Source organism: Pollachius pollachius, assembly GCF_949987615.1.
Source record: "Pollachius pollachius genome assembly, chromosome: 4".
Lineage (NCBI taxonomy): Eukaryota > Metazoa > Chordata > Actinopteri > Gadiformes > Gadidae > Pollachius > Pollachius pollachius.
The window spans coordinates 19,874,718-19,899,003 of NC_136937.1; the positions used below are offsets into that span (position 1 = coordinate 19,874,718).

Sequence of the window (24,286 nt, forward strand, 5' to 3'; positions counted from 1 at the left end):
CACTTTTCAGGCCCCTGACATTACTGGGAGGGGAGCTGAATAGGAAACCCGCGAGCCGGCGATGAAATAAAGATGTCCTCTCTGCTGGAAGAGGAGGAAAACTACCCATTTAGCCCCAGTCCATCAAGCCCGGAAAATAGGCAAGAGAGGAAAAAACACAGAGGACTGTGACTATTGAGAAGAAAAGAGCCGTATATACTCATCTAAACGTTGTCACAATACCGGGGCACTAAGAACAGCCATGAATAATAAACCGCTTACCTCAGGGCGGCAGAAGTGAACCACGTCCAAGCAGCTTTGCATTTTTTGCATGGGAACAATGCTGTAAAAGCACGCTGGCCTTGTTTCTATTCTGCTGTTCCCGCGCTAACTCTACACAAAAAATTAATATTGCCCCCACTTGAATAAGAAATGCCTGAGAAAAAAACTTGGGAGCTTCTCCCAGAACCGATGACCTCATTTTGTTGACAAACCCTCCGGATCCTGTTGTGCGTCCTCAGCTCTGGGCCGTTGGCTTCTCCCCGAACTATCACAGTGTTAACATTTATATGATATCATTTTAAAGTTGTATTTTGAGATGCAGGTATTACGAAGCATTTTAACGATAAGGCAACAATGAGATAAATAGCGATAGGTTTGGTATGGCTTTTATTCAACAGTTGTATACATTTAATTTAATTACAACATCTAAAACTCATTCCATCCACACTTCATGTCCGCGCGCTGCGTTTGATTTACAAAAAAATAAAAGTCAATGTTGTGTACCCGTATTGTTTGCTGAAGACCTCTCCCTCTCTCTCTCTCTCTCGCTCTCTCTCTCTCTCTCTCTCTCTCTCTCTCTCTCTCTCTCTCTCTCTCTCTCTCTCTCTTTCTCTCGTGATCCTCCCTCTCTCTCTTTCTCCCCCCCCCCTCTCTCTCTCCCCCTCTCTCTCTCCCCCCCTTTCTCTTTCTCTCTCCCCCCTCTCCCCCCCCCCTTTCCCCCCCCCTTTCTCTCTCTCTCTCTCCCCTCTCTCTCTCCCCCCCATCTCTCTCTCTCTAACACGGAGCGGAGCGAGGGGCCTGGGCGTTTTTCCTAGTGGTGCAACAGGAAGGTTCAGGCGATAAGGGGAGTGTCATTAATAAGTAATTAGACAGGGGGTCACACAGCCACTTATATAAGAGAGGCTCGCCGCGAGGCACCACAACATTCTCCAGCACACCGTCGGAGGGGGAAGGACCGGAGCCCCTTTTACGCACACAGCCTTTACGTTCAATTTAGCAACAGACGCGTTTCAAGCATGGGCTCCGTGCTGCCAGTCGATGCTCTGGTGCTCAAGTCTGGATTTAAGTGTCAGAGTCACTCGCTGTCAGACATCATCACCTCCGACATTCTGCACAGCTTCCTTTACGGGAGGTGGAGAAACGTGTTGGGGGAGCATCTGATGGAGGAGAGACACAACGCCATCAGCCCCAAAACCGCCTTCACGGCCGAGGTGCTGGCCCAGTCCTTCGCTGGAGGTAAGGCCCGACGTCTGCACACGATATCTGGCATTGGGCCAAAGTTGTGGACAGTTTACTTTGGTTCTGGATTAAGTTAGTAAATCGCCTGTTGCCAGATACACGCGTTACGGTGTTTAAATGTTATTCCTTGGATTGCAAAGGTTTTAGTCTATTTAGTTTCAACATTTATAAATAATTATTTGTGTAGACTATATATATTATTTAGTTGCAGGAATACACTTTAGGCCTTAATATAAGAATATATGACGTGTTTTATTTTATGTGCAGGCACATAATTTTTTTTTTATGTGACAGAAACGAAATATCAATTAGGCCTAAATATAAAAATACTGCTTATTGTAATTATATTATTTAAATTGGATTAAGGGCCATATATAAATTGTTTATTTTCTATGCTTTTTTTCCTGTGTTATTCTCTAATTTCGCACTGCTAAATGCGTTGTTCGACTCGGGTTCTCGGGAGCTGCTTAGCGCGTAACCGGGGCCGACCGAAGGATGGAGAGTATTAAATGAATTTGGTTAACTTTGTGCTTGACCTGGGAAAGTTTCCACTTAAACCTCGCGGAGAGAAAGGTCTCCTTTCTTTGAGATGTCCTGGGTTTTTCTCGGGCATTCATCAATCTCCGGCCCGTCTCTCTCCTGCGCTGGCAGCTATGGGGCTCCCCAGCCTCCCCTTTCTCTGGCCTGAAGAGATGCTGTTCCCCGCATAATGCACCGTGAAGGCTAATTCTAATGCTATTCATAGCATGTCAACCATCTAATCGCCTTTCCATTTTTTTGTTTAAGAAATTCCTTGGTCTTTTTTTAACAAGTCCAGGTTTCATTCACTGCAAATTTATTGCTACAAAGTTCTTAAAAGGATAATGAATTTGGAATTAGCCGTTTCTTTTGCAGTGCGCTTTAATGAATATCACATCTGAAGCATGACAAATTGCTGGACCCTCGGAAATAGAAGACCATTTAACCCGCGTTTGGTCAGTCTTTTCGCAGTCCACCTCCAGAAATGTCTTTGATTTCAACATTTAAGAAGCGCATGAGAATTTTTTTCTTTCTCGTGTGAATTCGGATGAAAAAGCTTTTGGAAAGGGGGTTTCTCTGTGGAAAAAAAACGTCCACTTCACAGGGCCTATAGCTAATCGAATTAAACGGGGGATCGGCTGTTCAGCTTAATATTTGGACAAAATAATATCCAGTCCATTTACCTCTTTCAGGACTTTTCTAAAATCCCATTTCCCCCTAAAAGCTCCGGGGCCTTTTCACCCTGCCGAATCTCTCCGAATCTTATTCACACAATCTTCATTTAACGGGATAAAGGTCATGAGACCTTATTATGTCATGCGAAATTAAATAAATAAATATATACATATATGTATAGGCCTATTTAGGCCTTTATATCTATATTTCTTTCTTTTTGTTTGAAAATAAAAAACATGTTTACGAAACGTAATTCAACAAGTTTCCCTTACAGGCCTGTTGTAATAATTATAATAATAATTGTAATGCCAATATTAATGATTTCCCTTTTTCTCCCCCAGAGGTGCAGAAGCTGTCCAGCCTGGTGCTGCCCAGCGAGGTGGTCATCGCCCAGAGCTCCATCCCCGGCGAGGGCCTCGGCATCTTCTCCAAGACCTGGATCAAGGCCGGCACCGAGATGGGCCCCTTCACGGGCCGAGTGTTGTCCCCGGAGCACGTGGACCTGCTGAAGAACAACAACCTCATGTGGGAGGTGAGCTACGACCCTCCCTGACGCAGACCTATAGAATTAACTCTCAGACAGTTTGATTCAACAAGCGGCGTCTGACACCAGCAGGTAGAGGCTGTTTGAATCAGAATTAGAATCAGAATGACTTTTATTACATCTCATTGTACAAGTACATAAGAGTGGAATTATTAGGCTGGGTTCTTCAACAGCCACATAGCAGCAACAATGCAAGATAAAGTAAATAAAGATAAGCAAAAATAAATAAATAGAAGTAGCAGCATAGATCCAATAACAATTAATAATAATAATAATAATAATAATAATAATAATAATAATAATAATAATAATAATAATAATAATACTATAAGATAAAGTAGGCTAAGTAATAATAAGCAGAGAAACTAAAACCGTGGTAATAAGTAATAATAATTAATGAGGTGTAGTAAAGTGTAAAGTGTATGCTATTGTATAATGTAAGTGTAAAATGTTTTTTGGTGTTTGATGTCAAATTGTCCAAAGTCCATCGCCCACGCTAAACACTGTCTCCAAACGTCCAAACGAACCCACTAACCCTAGACCTGCCCCCTCCCTCCAAGGTGTTCAATGAAGACGGCTCGGTGCGCTACTTCATCGACGCCAGCCAAGAGGATCAGCGCAGCTGGATGACGTACATCAAGTGCGCGCGCAACGAGCAGGAGCAGAATCTGGAAGTTGTGCAAATCGGCAGCAGCATCTACTACAAGGCGGTGGAGGTAGGCGTCTGCACAACTCTTATTTTCTAAAACTGCATACAAAAGGTTCCATCCGAGACTAGAACGACCCGCATTAAAACTAGTATTGAACAAGATGAACACACCAACACTATGTGTATTGTTGAAATGTGTTGGAGGCTGCTTGCATTAAGTGAAATCTCTAGAACGACAACAACGGGCAACGTGTAGCATGTGGCTTTTCCAGTAAGCAACCTCTCGTCCCGCTGTTTAACAGCGTAACCTGTTGGCCAGGGACGGGAATGGCAGATACAGGGTCCCGACGCACTGTGCTTTAAAAACCTCTTCCTAATAGTAACCTTGTTTTTTTTCTCCTTCCTTTTATTTTTTCCCCAGACCATCCCTCCCGACCAGGAACTCCTCGTCTGGTACGGTAACACCCACAACACATTCCTGGGCATCCCTGGTGTCCCGACCATCGAGGAGGAACAGCAGAAGAAGACTCGAAATGGTGAGACATTTTCCAATCTACTTATAGGGGTTACTTCACTGTTAGTCAAATGTCTTCTCAACTTGTCCAGTTGAGTTAACATGTGTCTAACATGTGTCTTATTACATATTTCCAGAGGACTCTCATTCCTGCGATGGCTCCACCTCATCATGCTCCCCATCCTCCTCCTCTTCCTCGTCCTCCTCCTCTTCCTCCTCCTCGTCCTCATCTTTGCTAACCAGCAGTGGTCGCATGCGCTGCGTGATCTGCCACCGGGGCTTCAACTCGCGCAGCAACCTGCGCTCCCACATGCGCATCCACACGCTGGACAAGCCCTTTGTCTGCCGCTTCTGCAACCGTCGCTTCAGCCAGTCGTCCACGCTGCGCAACCACGTGCGCCTGCACACGGGTGAGCGCCCCTACAAGTGCCACGTGTGCCAGAGCGCCTACTCCCAGCTGGCCGGGCTGCGCGCGCACCAGAAGAGCGCCCGGCACAAGCCTGCCGTGGCAGCGGCGGCGGCGGCCCTGTCGGACCCGCCCACCCGGGCGTCCCCACCTCCCCCTCCACCTCCTCCTCCACCTCAGCTCACGAGCAGCATGAGCAGCAACCTCCATCACCCCCACCACAACCACCACCACCGTCACCCCCAGATACCCATGGTGCACCACCACCACCACCACATCCCCACCATGGTGCTTTGATCACCCCCACGGAGACAGAGTTGGGTCGAGACAACATTGCACTTTAGGGCTGTAGGCAGGGACAAAGAGGAGGAGCTGTCATGAGAGGAGGATTGATGTGATACGTCCATCGGTGGTTCAAAACATTCTAATTGGTTGCCTTATTTGTTTTCCAAGTTTGTTGTTTTTTATTATTTTAAATTTCCCCAAAAAAACTAAAACGTATTTGATCGATTCATTTTACGTCCATGCAGTATAAAAACTCGGGAATAGTTTTTAAGATGTTTTTGTACATTCAATTTGGTATTCAAAACGTGTTTATAAAAAAGCATATCAAATATGAGATATTTTTGAATTTTAAATCGTCTTTCCCAACTCAGGCAAATTGTACATTGTTCCAAACTGAAGGCAGGAGCAGGCAGCAGATGGTAGAAGCCCAGTGTAGTGCATTCATATTGCATCATTCCACCACGTGAAAAACGGTCACTTTATCTTTGTACAGTCTGCATTCGGATTGCAGCATTTATGGCATTTCAAAACTTTATTGTAATGTACATATGAATGTAAATATATTTGTGCTTTCCTATATTTTAAATAAATCATGATATAAACAAAAGAGGTGTGTATTTCATCATGAAAGAGAATAACAGGAAATATAAAAAAAGACATGAAGAGAAATTATCCAACACGCAGCAAAGAACTTGGAATGATGTATTGTATGATTGATAGTCATACACAGTTGTATTGAGAGATGAATTGACGTGTGTGTGTGTGTTGGAGAGAGACATTATTTATGAAAACTATTTGGATTTGCATAAACACCTTTTAACAGGACAAACAAACACTTGTCTCATCAACCAAAGTATCATTTAGTTATTTTTCCAACAACGACACAATATGAATGATTGATTGTTCCCATTGTTAAGTGGGTTTAATGCTTGGAACTGATCATTACTCATAAACTGATCATATCTTGTTTACTCTATACATCTCTCTAGAAATGTATATATTTTCCTTTATCTCTATAATCTTCATTAATTAAATACGTTAGAGGTCAAAAGATACAAACAGAAAATAAACAATAAACGTGAATTAACGTTTAAAAGGACAGATAAACGACCTTTTTTATCCATTTAATTCCATGGAGTTAGCCAAATGGGCACGTGTGTAGGCTACCTCTCATTAATACTTACTTCAAAACAAAATGTTGCGTGTGTAAAAACACCAAAACAGTGTTTTTTCCATAAATATAAGACTACTGTGAAGCGCCTTTGAGTTCCACTAGGGGTCACCAGAGAGATGAACACGGGGCCGACGGGAAGACACTCGAGCCACGGTACAACTAACGGTTGTTAATTGTTGCTTTGGTTGTTGAAGTTGTTGTTTTTTATATTGAAATATTTTCTTTTAACGATTTACGATTAACAAAAAATATGTAAATAGATAAAGGCAAATGTTTAAGTTCTTCAGGATGTTGACGTCGCTTTGCGGGATTGCGTCACTCTCAAGCGCCAATACAACTCATCTTCTGAGGAACAGTTAACGGAGGCATAAGCATGGCAGTGGACATGAGATTGCCAACTTTTCGCAGCGATTCGCGCTCAGTTTCTCTTTTTGATCGTAAAGGGAATAAAGATCTTGTCGTCCCAGGGGATGTTATCACAACAGATACAGGCTTCATGAGGTTCGTAGCAATTAGTAACTTATATACGTGTGGTGATGGATGGAGCTGCTAACATTATCAGCTCCAATTCCTTGTTTTCTCCCTGATCTCCAGGGGCCATGACATGTACCTGGACGATGATATGTACCTGGACGATGATAACGTGATGTTATCTACCTAATTTCCAGGGGCCATGGCACGTACCTGGGCGATGATAACCTGATGTTTTCTCCCTGATTTCCAGGGGCCATGGCACGTACCTGGACGATGATAACCTGATGTTTTCTCCCTGATTTCCAGGGGCCATGTCACGATGATAACCTGATGTTTTCTCCCTGATTTCCAGGGGCCATGGCACGTACCTGGACGATGATAACCTGACAGCTTCAGTGGCCGGAGAGGTAGAGAGGGTAGACAAACTGATCTGTGTGAAACCTCTAAAGACCAGGTAAGGGAACCATTAGTGATTGTCCTACATTTATGTACTCAGTTACCGGGGCATGATACTTGTACTTTGTGTTAAGTTTCCATTTTAAACCACAGATTCAATGGGGAGGTTGGAGATGTCGTTGTTGGTCGAATCACTGAGGTACATTTCTTTTTTAATTGTATAATTTATAAAAAAAAAATGGTTTGTGCGTTAGTGTGGTGGAACCTAATATATGTACTGTCCATGAGCTGTCTCAAAGTGTTGTTTGAAAATGTGTTTTCAGGTGCAACAGAAACGGTGGAAGGTGGAGACAAACTCCCGCCTGGATTCAGTTCTCCTGTTGTCGTCGGTCAATCTGCCCGGTGGAGAGCTTGTTAGTCGCTTAACTTGTAAAGCACATATGTGTTACTTTACTTGTGTCATTTATTAAGAGGCAGCGTTTTATGAAGAGCTAGAACATTGAAAAGTCTATAATGTGATCTTGAGGGGCAGATTTGGACAAGCGGGCTTGGGCTGGAGAAAATAATGATGTCATCGTTGGCTTTTATTTATTCACTTAGAGACGAAGATGTGCAGAGGACGAGCTGACTATGAGATCATATCTCCAGGAAGGAGATCTCATCAGTGTAAGCTCCTGTTCCTTCACTATAAACCACGATATGATAAAGTAGTGTACAATATACTGTTAAAGTTGTCATGCTGTATAGGTGTTGCTGCTGATAATTCCAGCCCCTGACTTCAACATCCTGTCTGCTTGGTCTGTTTTTTAGGCGGAGGTGCAGTCGGTCTATGCAGACGGAGCACTGCTGCTCCACACTCGAAGTTTAAAGTATGGAAAAGTAAGTTGTTTTAATTATACAGTTATTATTTGATATTGTAATTCAATGAATCCATAAATCAATTGGCATGATACAAACTATGTCTGTTTTGTAAATAAATGCATGAGTTGAAGTCAATACAAATTTCCCACATATAGGATATTCTGGATTAATTTCCAACTTGGATGTTTATAATTTATTTAATTTTTTTGGTATTTATGTTTCTCTCTTGTAAAATGCTGTGATAAAGATTTTCCATACAGACAACACTGAATGCAAAGTAACCCTGATTTACTATTGAGCCACTGTAAATAAAACGAGTCCTTGTTTGAATATATCAAATTAAACAAAAATCTATCCTTTTCATGTTCTCCTCATCGTTAGCTGGGGCAAGGAGTGCTTGTTCAGATCTCTCCATCACTGATTAAAAGACAGAAGACTCATTTCCACCACCTTCCGTGCGGAGCCTCCATCATCCTGGGCAACAACGGCTTTGTGTGGCTGTACCCCACCCCGGGCCAGCAGGACGAGGAGGCCGGGGGCTTCTTCACCAGCCTGGAGGTGAGGTCCTGTGAACCACCAAAAATCATCCCCATCAAAGTCATTATATAATAGCGAGCAAAACCAAGAACTGTTTGATTAAATACAAGTCATTTCAATGTTATTGACATGTAGTGGGACCAAAATGTCTGGTTTTGACGTTGGGATAAACTGATATCCAGATGGCTGATATCAGTTTGTAATATTGTTTTTGGTAGATGACGGAAAACATTCCGTCCCATGCTGATGAATTTATATGTAAAGAAAAATAAATATGATACATACAGATCTATGTTGTTGTTCATGTAATGACTCTGTAACAAATACAATATTGGAATCTGCCAGTAAATTCACATCTGTGGCAGTACATGCAGTAGTTTAGCTTCAGGGTTAGAAGTTTAAATCCTTGCATGTCCTTTTGTGTTCTCCTCCCTTTAGCCCATCTCCCTGTCTGACCGGGAGGTGATCTCCCGACTGAGGAACTGTCTCCTGGCGCTGTCGGCACATAAAGTCCTCCTGTATGACACCAGTGTGCTCTACTGCTATGAGGTCTCTCTGTCACAGCAGGTGAGGGAGCCAACACTCGCTGGACGAATTTGAATAATAATCCACATGTCTTTTTGTGCACCAAAATGAAAAAAACAAATTGTACCAAAGGTTGAGGTCACTTATATGCATGCCATGTTGAATTGTTTCCGCAGGTCAAGGACATCCTGAAACCAGAAGTAATGGAGGAGATAGTGATGATGACGCAGCAGAAACTCGTGGAACACGAGGGTTAAAACATGGACCCTCTGCCCACATCATATCTCGGATAAATTGCCCAAAACAAGTCTATATTCTGAGATTGGGAAACCACTCAACCCTAGATGACCAGTAATAAATCTTTATTCCAATTCAACATGAAGATGTGCTGAATTTAGTTGATTACCAGAAGTTTTCAAGGATATACAGTTTTGAAAGATAATTGATCAAAACAAATGAACCGTGTAGGTTTTTTTATGTATGAAAACGGTTTCTCTTTCCTGATTTGTTTGTAGGCAATACACCTGTTTATCATTAAATGTATTTGTGAAATGTGAAACATCTCTAGAACTACAGAAATCAGTTTATACTTTGTCCAAGAAATATTACTCAATATCGGAATCGCTTGTTTGTTTTGATAACCATTTACAAATGTGAGATTTTACTTTGTCACTGTGGAGCCACTGTCAGGATGCAAATCTAATCATTGATGCAATCCCAAGATCCAATGGATTCCAATGGCTAACAAAAATGTTCCCACCGCGCTCCAGGCGCACACGGTACTAGCCCACGCACGTTCTGTGACGTAGAGCGTAGCCCCGCCCACATAGTTCGCTAAACCAGCATATGGAAACATGGCGGCCCTGGTAACAACTATTCGGCCAAACTTTATCTCTTATTTACACGTGAGTCGAATGAATACCTTTTAGACCCGAGAGGGTTCTCAAGAATAGTTTGCCAACTGTATACGTGGGGAGCGTTCTGCACGAACAGCCCACACAGCGCTGTAGCGTACCCCAGAGCGGCTACCCCCGAGCCGAGCCGATCCGTGATTCGTGATTCGTGCCCGGGACCGGGTGCCTGGTCCGGGGCTCCGCAGGACGGGGAGAGGGGACACGGAAGTCTGCAAACTAATTGAACGCTTGTGTTGGATGGTCAGAATAAAACCGCTTCTTCATGATGGGATGCTGACATGTTCAAAGGGATATCGCCATGGTTAGACATGGTTAGTGTCGTGATGGCGACGCATCGGTAGCCAACTGTTGACTGTTCCGAAGTGCCTTTAAAGTGAGTCGCGGTGCACACCGCCAGCTAACGTTAGCTCCTAGTGCTATCCCCATTATTAGCTTTAAGTCGTCCACTTGGCAATAATGTAAACTAATGGTTGGTTTTTAATTGTCTTTGCATATTGTTTAGTCAGTCCACAGAACTAACTTAATATGTGTTTAGGAAATGTTCTACAACTTCAGATGTGACCACCATCAGCAGGGATGTCGTTTTCTTTAATGTAGTGTTTTTTCTTTCAGGTTTATTTATTAAAAGCTATAGTTATTAAGTCCACAACTCTGAATGCCATAATTGCCAAACAGCCAAACTCTTCACATTTGATGGTATGATCTGCAATGCAGCAATTTAGCAAAATCTGTTAGTTTGACATGTTTATTTTATTGATTATATAGAGATAAGTAAAGAATAACGTTAGTCAAATCCAATAGGAAAAAACTTGGGCAACCATGGGCAATTTAGAACCAGCATTGCAGTTTGTGGTCCTAAATGTGATTATGTCGAAGCAGAGTCACTCCTGTAGCTGTTGTTCTGTGTCACTGACGGGTATTGCTTGGTAATTGGCCTTTCGTTTACTGTAGCTATAGTTCAACATTGTGCAAAAGTACTGTGCTCTTATTTTCCAAAAGCCATGTCTTTGGAGAACAGGCATTCATTCCTACCTTACGGTCTTGAATGCATTTGCACTCTTGGAAAGCCATACAGCGGTCGTGTCGGACATCATCCCTGAACCTGGATGCTTTTCTCCCAGATGCCAAGACTCTCAGTATCCCTCCCTCTCCTCTATATGCCACTAATGTTTGACTAAAAAAGTACAACCACACCGTGCAGGATTGACCCTCACTACCTGGACCCCCAGGAGAGCCTAGACCCAGCCAGGGAAGGGAGTGGGCCTAGTGCCTGTCAGACTGTGAGCAGGAGCGCAGGTTGGAGTCCCGGCTGCCGCCTGGCATCCTGCCCTTATGGGGCAGCAGCCGGGGAAGTTTGTCGGGGACCAGAGGAGACCCAGTCTGCCTGCCTTCATCAAAAGCGGGAAGAGGGAGTCATCACGCCATGGGCCTCACCATTGTAACGTGTTTGCTGTGCATGGTAAGTGAAAGCTTCTGATCCTGATGCATTACTGTATACGGAATAACCTCTTTAAGTCTCTCTTTATTGCTGGTGTTAATGTTCCTCTGAGCTGTGCTCTCAAGGGGTTCATTAGACTTTACACAAGTCCAAGTGTCTATTAAAATGGACTTCTATCAACTACAGTATTGCCAATAGCAGTGCTATTGCAATACTTTTACTCACTAACACTCGACCACTTCCTTAAGATAACCAGAGCAGTGTTTATGCTAGTCAGAGCCTGAGCCAGAGCCAATACAGCCCGCAAAGCTGTGTCAGAGGCTGATACAGCGTTAAGATAATCTTTAAAAGTACTGATTTCACTCATTAGCCGTATACAAAGAAGAAGTAATGATTCTTCTTCTTTGTATACTGCTGAAGTGGGATAACTGATGTTTCTTAAATATAACCCCTAAGTTCCATCCCCTGAGGATGAAACCGATATCTGATAATTAAGGTTGATGCTTCAGCGTTTTAAAGACATACTCTCCAATCAATGCCATTGTATATACGGTTTATCCGTTCATCATTGGCAAAGTGGAACGTGACAGAAAATGGTAAACTATAACAGTGTTCAATGTACATCACTAAACACGGTCGTCAGAATAAACCTAATAATGATCCATAAATTGATACCCCTTTTTGTGTAATTGGAGCTGTATTTACCATCACCCCCAACTACAATTTGCTAAGCAGGATGAGCTATAAAAGGGGATGTGAGTCAGAGCACAAGCTGAGGACATTGTCAGCACATGCTCAAAGATATTTGCAGTTGCCTAGCTCTTCCTGGTGAGTGTAGCATGGGACTGACTAGGCTAGAGCTATAGGCTAGGCTAACCAGCGACATGAGCATTCTCACCCGGCAGGTTTTGATCTTTACTTGCAGCCGCCTGAGAGAAAGACAGAGGCACTGTTGGGCAAGCAAAGACCTGTCCTGCATCTGGCCTCTGGCCCAGGCGCCTAAACTGTAAAGTATGGTTGGGCTTTCTCTCTCTTGTTATACAATGGTTCAGGTTTAAGACCTTGTGTCTTCTTAGGCTGCATGGCGGACTGTAGAGCAGGGGTCTCAAACTCAACTTACCTGGGGGCCGCTGGAGGTAGAGTCTGGGTCAGGCTGGGCCGCATCAAGTATTCCACAAAAAAAAGGAGCACAACTGACCAAATCTAAGTTAATGATCGGGCTATAATTAGATCACGTTGGCTATGTAATCGCTGACAACACGGGACATTTCATACCAGTTGGACCGGGACATTTTAGCGTCCTTTGGCTTTTGTCGGGACTCAGGACACGCAACTCAAAATTGGCACTGTCCCGGCAAAACCGGGACATCTGGTCACCTTATCACAAGTGATGAAAAAGCGTGGCAAGCAACTCAGCAAAAATGTGTGTTTGACAACAACGTGCGGGCCGCACTAACACTAAACTTTGTCAAGTAGGGGGCCGCAAAATATCATCCCGCGGGCCTCAATTGGCCCTAGGGCCGCGAGTTTGAGACCCCTGCTGTAGAGTATTATAATATTTAGTTAATAGTGTTTATAGCAGTAGTAGTCGTATTTTAGTAGCTTAAGTCATACACACATTATTATAGACCATTAAGAGGCAAGGATTTCTTAAAAATGTGTATTAATGTAAATCGTCATAATCTAATGTAATTTTTGTGCACACCAATAAGTAAAACTAATTAAGTGTAATTTATTTTGCTGTAGAAGTAGAGTTAGACTAAATCTGACGGTAGGAGCGTAGAAAATGTGGTCAAAACCCACTTCACACTAGAAGTAGAATGCCTGTTTTTTTTTTTTTTACAGGGAACTCCCCCATTAAACAGTACTTTCTCATCAATTTTATACATTTTAGTGAAGAAATTTTACCCAAACATTTTTTAACTGTAAAAACATGGTGTTAGTTATTGTTAGTCTCAGTAAAGTGGCAGGTAAATAAACCATACCATTAACATAATGTAAATATTATTGTTCCGTCCCTATGCATGATTACCGGTAAACGTTTCTTAACGGATGAAGAAATTAATGTGCTGTTAAAGTGTTTTTATGTAAACGGTATCCTCATTCACTTCCTGCCCTCAGCTTGAACTGGCTGACACAAGGAATAGGAAGCGAGATTAGAATTTGGGGGTTGATGGCCGAAGGACAGAAAGCTCTGAAAACTAAAATTGTGATGTTTTAAATGTACTAAGCAATAATGATCATGTTGCGATCCAGTCATTAACCTAACAATAGCAAACAATATGCAGTGGAACAGTTTTTCCGAAGAACTTTTATATTAGTGTATTGGCCTATATTTTAAGTTTGACTGAGATAAAAGTAACATGTCAATGTTGGACCAGCCACACTATTAAAGACGACTGGAATTAACCCATTGGACTGCATTGTTATTTAGCTATCTAGATATTTAGGTTAAACTAATTTACTAATTAGTTGTTGCTGGATGTTGCTTGAACGGATAGACTGATGTTATGTTATTATGTTCACAAATGTTGTTTAAATTAAACCATTGTAGGATTTGGAGGTTGAAGGGCCAAGGGCAGAGAATGATTCAAATTGTGGGATTGCATTGAAGGAACAATTATGAAATGTTTGTTTAGGATTCAAGCAAACCTGTAGGTTATTGAGTCGTTATCAATTGAGTCTGTTCATTGAGTGGGTTTCTGGTGACTGAATGTTTAGTTGGAGCAATTGGTAAGGAGGAAGAATGAAATAGAACCACCCACTGCTCTGCTTTAATGAGCTACAATAATGGCAGTTTCTCTTTAAAATCTCTTGCAATAAACTGCACCGAAAATATTAATGGTACAGAGAAAATTGCTCCTTTTGTACTTCAGCGTCTTCCAAGTCTTGGAAGTTTGGACAATAAGGAGTTTGACCTTTCCTAACCAATCCAATGTCCTGTGAGGCTACAAATTATTCATTATTTTATATATATATATATATATATATATATATATATATATATATATATATATATATATTATTAGGCTACAAATTATTCGTGGTTGAAGGGGCAGGCAGCAAGAAGACCCCTTTAAAACATGATTGATGTGCATCACCCTGTTTGAAGGAAAAAGGTTTTAGGATCTAGTTTATAAAGCTCATTTATTTGCATTATGCAAAGGAGGTCACTGACAAAACCTGTCTTTTTATCTTTTAATGTTGCTCAGAGTTGATTATGTCTTACCAGTAACCATATCTAGTCAATTAAACTGAACATGGAAAGTAAAACAAACTATTGAACTGGAGATAGAAGTTCACTTTCATTAGTCTAAATGGTGTTTTTTATATTTATGAAGGGGGTTCTAGGCGGTATGTCACTTGGCTGCACTTGAGTGAGAGGTGGGTGAGCGATGGTTTTTCAAAGGGTTTTGGTTGTACACTCCCTCGGAAGGTGTTTTTGATAAAATCAGTTGAAATTGTCTTTCAAGAAATCGAAACACATTACTTTCTGTCTAATGCATCATCAGAGGAAATTGTAACCAAATCAAGTAAGCCACTAGCTACAGTCAAAGCGTTCAACAGAGTACATATTTCACCTGTACCGTTTCAGTATTTGTAATCCGCTGCAAGACACAGAAGATCACGTCCTCCGCACATATCTTCTGGCTCGTTACCAGCCAGTGAACTAACATAGGTACAGACATGGGTACATTAATGCAGGAATCCAGTGACCAGCTCCAAGGACAGTAGTGCCCTCTTGTGGATATTAGATATTGATAAACAAACTGCCATGTGTTTGTTTTATGTTTTCTTTACAAAGCTTTGCGCTACTATTGCATATTTAACAATTATTCGCCAGAGGCGAAGTGAATAGTGGGGAATAGCTATTCCCCACTATTCATGGAGCCTGAAGTGAATAATTGTTTAGTATATACTACACGTGAACACTCCAAAAATAAACAAGATCAAACTTTTTGCCGGGAATCGTTTGTTTTTATTTGCGTGATGAGACGACCGTCATGCGATGAAAACAATATCCCGAGTTTGAGAACTCAATCATGGGATACTGCCCAATATTGCATATACTAAACACTTTTATATCTAAGATATGTTTTGATTATGCAAGGTTTTGATTGCGCCGTATGAACTTAACTTTTAACGTCATTACAAGTCAACTCCTTATTCCCAATGGGTAATTCTTTAGTGCATTTATTTTATTGTCCTTTTTTGTGATGAGGTATTTGTGTTTTCCTCTTTGTTTGCGGGCCTTTGTGGAATCGATAAAGTCTAGACACTAGAGCTACCCCAAGATCCCTGTGGGTCATGGAGACATGGAGGAGGCAGGGTCTGCGTGTGCAGGCGTCTCCACTGCTGCTCATCTAGGCCAGCTGTTGGGCCCCTGGTGGTTACAGCCTGGCAATGGCCAGCCACGTCCACATACACACACACACACACACACACACACACACACACACACACACACACACACACACACACACACACACTGCTAGAGACAAACAGAAAAACACAGACAGGCTGCGGAATATAAACTCCAGAATTCTTTATCTAGTGTGTGTGTGTCTGATTGCAAAGGATGAGATTGGTTCATGCTGAAGCAGTCAATATATTGATAAGGTGGATGTTTCAAAGGCTAGGTGTGATTAGGATGATGCCATCCGTTGTTTCTGTTTGAATGGTTTCTGTATACCAGAGGAGGTTTGAGTAAGGTTCTCAATTTTACAACGGGAAAATAGAGGCAAGACACAGTAGTGCAGTCAGGAATGTGACCTCTTGCGCATTCTTCTCTCAAATAGTAAAACCCCTCTTTCTTCTCCTCCCAGGCCATTGGACTTTTTACATTCTTTCTTTTATTTTAGCTTTCTTTCTTTCCGACCTCACAAACAAAGCATGATCACTCAATGCCATTTCAAATCTGTACTTAAATGGATATTACATGGGCGAAAAAGCTATAGTAGACTGTATGCATGCTACATTTAGTTGAGTCTTGGGGTAGAATTTGTAGATTCAAGTCTTACTAGTGGCTTCAGTTTCAGGAAAGACAAATCACACGGAGCATCCTAAAGTAAGGGTACCTTTGAACCTCAGGTTGTCACTGATTGGAAAGACTAGGAAAGGGGCTCTTGGTGTATGTGTGTGTGTGTCGTTGCTCTGGTGTTTTGCTGGTTCATGAAAGCCCAGGCAGATGCAGCTGTCCAACACATACAGACAGACAGACAGACACACAGTGTTATGGCCACATAACAGAGCTCAGGAAACTCAAAGCGTTGTGAACACAAGCGTAAAGTCAGAGTGGAATGTTGTGTGGGAGCCTGCTGCCACACAACAGACATAACCTGTTTCCCTCTCAGGGTGCTAGCAGGCACCCCAGACGCAGCTGTTGTCCCCGCACAAAACCTGCTACCTAGAATGTCTATTTAGTAGTCAAATTCTCACCATTTAAGGCAGGCTCGGTCCAGAAAGTCTTTGTACAGCAAATCTCTGTTTGGCGGTATTTAGGATTGTGAGGACTTCTATTCCATTTCAGATCTTGCATTTTGTTAAGAAACAAGATACCATTTATTTGGGTTGTTTTACTTAGGTATTGTTCCCTGATCCTCTAGAGCTAAACAATTTTCAGTTCTACCTCAGCACTTGCAGGCATTAAAGGCAGTTTTCATGAATTAAAATCATCATGTTAACTTTTGATAGTCAGCTGTTCGACAGCTAAATCCAACATTGGGTTCTATTTTCCTGTCCAGTTCCTATAGGCTGCTGATCTACTCCTGTCCCCTTTGTGTTTTGCTAAGCTCCTCTTCATAACACTGTACGAGGGAGGGGGCTTGCTATGCTCACTGCATCTGGATCCACTTTAACACAGTTCAGCTCTGGCTGCTGCACTCATGTAGCAGTACACCAAACTCACTGGTGTTTGCATCTGTCTATTGTCCTGTTCTACCCTACATAGATGACTACATGGGCCCTCGCGGACCATGATATCTGTTGGAATGTAAAGGTTACAGTATTCTATACGCACCAACCGACAATCCTGCCATGTAAATGTAAAACAGTTAATAAACATCTCAAAGTCAGCTAATAAAGTCAGTAATTGGTCATAATAATTGGTCCCCTGCTTGGCTACGTGGCCAAGAGGGAAACTAAACTCCACCTATACATCAACCCATATTGGGTTGAAGAAATTGAGTGAAATCAATATTCTGAAACTTACATGGATTTCATGGAGAAGGATTTCATTGAAAAATCTTCAGAGTTTGGATGCACACCTTGATAAACCATAACAACATAATTAGAAGTAAATCACAGATTTCTGTTCCTCACTTTAAAATAGACAGTACATGTATGCTCGTATGGGCTCCATCTCTGTTGTTTGTCTTATCTGCTAAGTGCAAACAACTGGAATCATTTATTAGTTGGCCATGGCTGCCACCATGGCCTTCTTAACAAATTGGAAAACCTTGTTTTAATGCTCCTTAATGACAAAATAATCTCTCAGTAATGGTAGCAACATAGCTGCAATTATTTTCAATGGCAGCGCTACATGTGTAACACCTTGAGCTTGCATGTGGTCCTGTGTGATGTATCACAGGGAATACTTCCATTTTCATTCTTCCATTCTCTGCATGTGCGCCTACTGGTGTTGACTACATTCCTCTCTGGGCCCCCAGAACCCCACTGTGAAGCACAGGTGCAGGCTTACTGCACAATTTATCTGGCTCAGATTGTCCCGTCTTGTCATTTAAGGTGTGTGTGTGTGTGTGTGTGTGTGTGTGTGTGTGTGTGTGTGTGTGTGTGTGGGGAGGGGGGGGGGGTCATGCAAGCAAACAATATTGCGTGCATCATGTCATCTTCAAATGACTAGTGTCAGTCCCAGTGTCTGCCATGTCCAAGACTTACGACCATGTTCCTGAATTAAGTATAAGTGTCATTCCTAAGCCCTGCAACTGCTTAGGTCCTTCCACTGGTGGACCCCACGTCTGCGTCCTGCTTACAGCCATGCCAAGAGAAGTACTATGCAGAACCCTAAACCCTCTCATCCCATCCATTCTTCAGTACGACTGAGACTCTCTGGCTGCATTCTCCTGAGCAGCCTGAGTAAACAACCCCATGCACACTCCGATCAGTTCTGTCTGGGTCCTGATTGTCTGACATGCAAGGAAGCTGTGCTGCTGTGGGCGGTGGTGGCTGCCAGGCACAGTTGCCGATTCGAGTGTGGTGGTAAATGCACTCATATGAACACAGCTGGGTAGCTCCCACTCTGTGTATCACCCTTCATAATGAGATAGCCCTCTGGTTTTAGCACAAGATCTTGTTTCATGAGCCAAACATAAGCTGCCATACAAAACCTTTCATTGAAGAACATGCTAGTAGCAGATGATAGTAATTCATGGCCCTCTACCACATTTGACCTGCATATAGTATGTATGAGCTAGTGATGCGAGCAACATTACATAAGGGTTTGACTATAAGGCTCAGGACAATCACATTGCAGGGTGGGATTTTCAAATGTTTTTCAAACAAAGAGGACCTGGGAAGATGGAACACTGGAATGTAACCACTCCTGCGCTGGTTTGTTCTAATGTAAAAATTTAGGAAAGCAGGAGGGGGTATGCAGGAGAAGGCCAAAACCCATGCTCTACACCCGTCAGCTAACTGTTAACATACCGTAAGAGGCTGGATTATAAAAAAAATCTCCTATGAGCTCACCGCAGAGCAATGTGCTTCATGTTTCTCCATCTGCATCATTTTTTCTGTTTTCTTCTTATTTTTATGGACCCTACTCAATCGACTGCGCCTCCTTTTCCCCATACCACGTTGTGACTTCATCCAGGGGTGATGTGTCTGTCTGTCTGTGGGAGTGGAGGAGATGGAAACACAAACATACACTCACAGTCGCCCTGCTTCTTCCACGGGGATGATGTAGAGCTTGGCCGGGCTGGATGCCATGGATACAGAGGACATTCCTCAAACCACTGGAATGACTGTGCCATGTGCAAGGGTTTGAATGGCAGCCTGCTGAACACGTCAGAAGCAACTGTCATTTGTGCAGATTTTAGGATTGGAAATATAACTTTCAAAATGTCATTTTGGTTGGGGGACAACACTTTAAAAGGCCTACATCTTGTCAATTCAGACTTGTACCGCAGCTCCTCTGGCCTGAGAGCCCGATGACTTACCAGAAGTCTGAAGTGCATGACGCCATGCTCATCTCAATCTGTGACTCATCTACAAACCATTCAACGAGCCATTTATTTGCACTTTTAACAACTCTTGAGCGTTACCCTAATGCATGCTAACTTGTTTCCGATTGTTGATGAGGCTCGCAGGCTACATGGTCATCAGGGACAACAGATGTAAATTAGCCTTGTGGCTATAATCTGGCTCAATTATATATTCTGCATTGTCCCTGTCAAATAAACGTAAAGTAAAATAAAAATAAAAATGTTATAGGCTTTCCCATTCTGCCCCGTTTTTGGATGCCATTTCCATTCTTTGTCAGTTGCTGCTTCATTCAAAGATAACAGATAATGTATAGTCATCTGACAGTTGGTTGATGATTATTGTGATCTGTATTGGTATCGATGTAGATGAGACCAAAGCAAATGGGAAATTAACCCTGAGAAACATTGCATAGGTTTTTGCTTGTTCTCAAGCAACGATGATTGTGTTTTGGCAACTGAATGTATATTTGCGGGTCAAGCAGCGAAGCTGCGAGACAACCAATTTTTTGTACGTTTTCCTATTATCTTTCCATGGGAGTCTATGGCTGCCCATAGAATGTCATGGTCAAAAGTTGTGAAATTTGGCACATTGATTCAGGACAGTTCCATGATACCTCACAGCTAATTTGTGGTCGCTAGCTCATGAACTATGTGGTCATTTTGCGCCATGATGGATTTTCCACCATCTTGGTTTACGTCAAAAACCTTCAAAATGTATCTCCTATCACAAATGTTGTCCAATCTTCTTTAAACTTGGCACAGATGATCTTCAGGCCATACTTGACAAAAAAAAACTTAGAATAGTTTTTTCAAATTCCAAACCGTTTGGCTGCTACAGCCAATCAAATTCGACTGTTAAGACAACAAAAAGGAAGTAAGCCAATTTCTCAGCAGCCCTTTGACATATCATAACCAACCTTGGTACATACACCCATGACATCATCATGGGGACACTATGAATTTGGTGACCATTGACCTCTAGGGGGTGCTATAATTAATGAAGACGTGTTTTAACTCCTCTCTCTTCACATGAGTATATTTCAATATAATAATAAATAATAAATTATTTCTCATGGCATCATCAGAATTTGGCCACCATGTTGAAAGTTGTCAAAATCAATAGTACGTATCCACAGGCCACAAATTGCGTTCAATCTTCATTAACTTGCCATATATGATCTTCGGACCAAGCTGAACAAATGTGTCAAACAGGAAGTAAGCCTGTTCTCAGCAACTCTTTATCATATCATAGCCAAACTTGGTACATAGACTCATGACATCATTCTGGGGACACCACAACAATTTGGTGACCTTTGAACTCACAGGGACGTCAAACAGGAAGTGAGCTCATATTTCTCAGAGGCCTTCATGTATCCAAACCAATCTTGGCTCATAGTTTCATGACCCTATCCTGATGATATAATAATTAATAATTGGGCATCATCAACTTCTATGGGGGCGTTGTTAGTAGCAAGTCAATTCCAGCCCTTAGAAAGCAACTTCAATGTATTTTCATTGTGATAACCATTTGCCAATAGCTTTCATTGTAGGTGAAATCACTGAGACGGTCATCATGTAGCCACCTAACAGATTATGTCTGTCCAGCAAAATTTGTTTATAGAGTCCTATTCTGCTTGACCCCCACATTGCTGCTCTCAGCTATATTAACAAGTTAAAATTAGAGGCATTTACAAGGATGTCATAGCAACTCATGGGTATTTCGTTTGATGCTTAATGAAATCATGGGTCCTAGATAATTATGAATGGTATACTGTCTTCTTCATGCTTTTTTATTAATCTGACCTCCCCCCTTTAAGTGTCAATAGTATTGATCACTCTCGTCTCTATATCGCTGCATGTCTGTTTGACCAAGTCCATGCATGTAACTATGGGCATAATGAACCTGTTGATAACTGTATACCTTTAGTCTTTCCTTCTACATAGTGGGCATCTCTGACAGCATAATAGTCTTCACTGTCACAATGGAAATTATCAAGGATCCACTAGCGTCCATTGTGACATTCAGAATCCTTGTCTTCAAAAGCGTTTTTGATTGTATCCTTCACGAATCAAGGATCCATTGCTGTTACATGGTGGTCTGTCCGGTTCTGTATTCAAGAAGCGTTCAAGCATGCCTTTATTGACCTGGGTTGACAGCAACACAACTTGTGCTCAATGCTTCAAACTCTTCAATAGCACCTTTTTACATTGTTTCTATTATTGTAAATGGTATTGGTGGTGAGTCTAGTTACCAAGAAGTAGTTGCATGATGCAACCAAGAGAAGGGACTAGGGCAGACACAACACACTTAAACATGTTACATGTTTAGTTGAACCGGCAACAAATATGACACAGTGAACATTTTACATTTGTATTTAACATTGTCTTTCAAGAGATTACTTGTTTTATAATTTCGTATGATGATTGTTATATTTGCTAAGACAGCGTTTGAAGCTGCAGCAGCCATTGATTCTGTTTACTTTGAGAGGTTTTGAAATAAATTTGTGTTCGATTATAAATGGAACAGCAGGACAGTAAGCGGTGACGGTGGCTCTCTGGATACCTCAACACAATCCTCCATAGTTACACGAGCACCTTTTCCACCACTTCCTGGAGTGAGTTGAATCAATCCCAAGAGAAGTAAACAGTTTGTGTCTTCCAGCGATCCTGCATGACTACTCACAGGGACAGCTGAGACCAAACAGGGAAAGGATGTTCAGAGTCATGTTGCAAGACTCTCTGCCTCTGACTTTGTTTTGTTCCGGACATCGCCAAAACAACGGCGACTCTGGAAATCACATGGCTCAAGTCTTATTCTGGAAGAGAAGCCTTAATACTTATGGCTTTTCAGAGTTCATTTTATTTTTTTATTGACCAATGTAAATACAACTTGATGGATCTACAAGCAAAAGTAGATGGAGTGATTCATATGGCTCGACTTCTCTGGGAATGATGTCTTTAAAATAAGTACTCTGAATCCCCCTCCCCTCTCTTTACCCTGTCAACATTTGAGAAGTGAGTGTGCAATAGGCCACGGCTGGAAAGGAGAGCGGAGCAGAAAAGGTGGAGGGGCTGTGGGTTAGAGGTGTGTCTTCTCCTAATCCTTTGGTCCAACTAAAGTGCTGCAGGGTTTACTGTAGTTTTTAGGTGAAAACCTTCTTCTAAAGTTTTACTTTGGAGGCTTCTGTCACTCTCGTCTGAGTTTTGTATTGTGGAATAAGTTTGAGGGCTTCAGTGGGTGAGGTTTTTCCTCTCTCCCTCCCTCTCTAAGTGTGTGTGGGGGGATGTAGGAGGTCCTTGCCTGCTGATGTCATTGAGTGCAGTGGGCCCGGGCTGAAAGGGGCCCTTTGTTGGCAGCTTGTAGCAGGAGCAACTCCCCGTGCTTCGGACACAAACTCACACAGGGCAACAGAGAGAAGTGAGAGAGAGAGGGAGAGAGGGGAATGGCACTATTTTGTCCTTGCCGCTGCCCACTCAACTGACACATCTGCATGTCTAGCACGCGCTTCAAACGAAATACACACTTTTGGATGTATCTGTTTCATCTCTGCGTGGCGCTGAGGATATCCAGGGAGGAAAACAAGATGGAGCTTCTCCGAGCGGAGAGTTTGTAACAGTCGTCGGGACGGAGGAGCCAAGTAAACTTTTCCCTTTGAGTTTGAGCGTGAGGTGAAGTGCAGAACGCGGACTGACGGCTGTTGGAGGGACCTGTGTGAGGAAGGCTTTCACATGTTTGCTTCCTATTATTCCATGTGCTTATAAGCCTATGCCTTTTTTTTTTTTTTTTACTATTCCCCCCTCCTCTTGATGATCCCGTTTCTCTCCTGCTACTCGAATGTCGAAGGAAAACAGTTGAGCGACTTTGGATATCGTCAAGGAAAGACTTATTTTGCAAGCAGGAAGTGAAAGAAAGCAAATGAAAATGTTGGAGATTTGCCTGAAATTGGTGGGGTGTAAATCTAAGAAGGGCCTCTCATCTTCCTCCAGCTGTTACTTGGAAGGTAAGAATACCTCTGTCTGGGGAAATGTTTACCGTCTACAGGATCATGTTTGAAAATTCAAGTTTTGCTTTTGAAGTAACGGTAACAGCCCATAATAATTGGTCTGTAACAAGAGTAGGGGACATAGTGTGAACTAGAAGGTAGACTATCCCTGTGAAGCTCTGGTGGTATCCTTGCTCTGGAAAGTGAGGGGGGAGGAGAGTGCTGGGGAGGGACGGGAGGCTAGACTGACTGGCTCGCTGCAAAGAGAAGAAGTGGAAAAGAGAGGGAGAGGAGAATACAAGGAAATCTGAATCCTGGCCATATGCCACTCCATTACTGTTTAGGAGGAGTAGGGATTGTATTCCAATCCCAACAGCCCATCCTAACTTTGTTTACTTTCTACTTGAACCTGGTTTGGTTAAATACTGTCACTCATCTAATGCAGTGACTATCCAGGTGCATTTGTTATTTTGTATTCCAAGCATTGCAAATTACCTTTTCACCATAGCATGGATTCAAATTAGTGGTAGCTGACGTAGCCTTAATCAAAGTAAGGTAAATAGGGTTTCTCTCATCCAACTGGATGATCTGTAAAACAAAATGAAATCCGAGACACGTTGAACTCGTGAATGACAAGAGAGCAGTTGATGTGTAATGGAAGACCTGGTCA

The 24,286-nt window shown here is 42.4% G+C and overlaps 3 protein-coding genes across 4 annotated transcripts in view; all 3 read left to right on the plus strand.

The window, feature by feature from the left end:
- Positions 1–1,277: 1,277 nt before the first annotated feature.
- On the plus strand, positions 1,278–5,411 carry prdm12a (PR domain containing 12a; the record flags this gene model as incomplete). Its single annotated transcript, XM_079735569.1, has 5 exons — positions 1,278–1,497; positions 3,036–3,226; positions 3,799–3,954; positions 4,309–4,423; positions 4,539–5,411. 5 exons carry the CDS (start codon positions 1,278–1,280, stop codon positions 5,102–5,104), a joined length of 1,248 nt encoding a protein of 415 aa, XP_079591695.1. The 3' UTR covers positions 5,105–5,411.
- A 1,216-nt stretch (positions 5,412–6,627) lies between these two features.
- exosc2 (exosome component 2) lies at positions 6,628–9,435 on the plus strand. Its single transcript, XM_079735290.1, has 9 exons — positions 6,628–6,767; positions 7,093–7,194; positions 7,290–7,335; positions 7,460–7,549; positions 7,737–7,802; positions 7,947–8,015; positions 8,379–8,555; positions 8,973–9,101; positions 9,236–9,435. The coding sequence occupies exons 1-9, from the start codon at positions 6,640–6,642 to the stop codon at positions 9,314–9,316; spliced, it is 888 nt and encodes a 295-aa protein (XP_079591416.1). The 5' UTR covers positions 6,628–6,639; the 3' UTR covers positions 9,317–9,435.
- Positions 9,436–9,913: 478 nt separating this feature from the next.
- The window catches only part of abl1 (c-abl oncogene 1, non-receptor tyrosine kinase), a 32,096-nt gene continuing 17,723 nt past the window's right edge, over positions 9,914–24,286 (plus strand). The window contains exons 1-2 of one of the 2 annotated variants that reach the window (XM_079735243.1): positions 9,914–10,346; positions 11,175–11,432. In XM_079735243.1, coding sequence (XP_079591369.1) covers positions 11,306–11,432 — 127 coding nt within the window. In that variant the 5' untranslated portion in view covers positions 9,914–10,346; positions 11,175–11,305. Of the gene's footprint in view, positions 10,347–11,174; positions 11,433–23,169; positions 23,635–24,286 lie in introns of those variants that run through there. The other variant, XM_079735244.1, reaches the window with a different exon arrangement.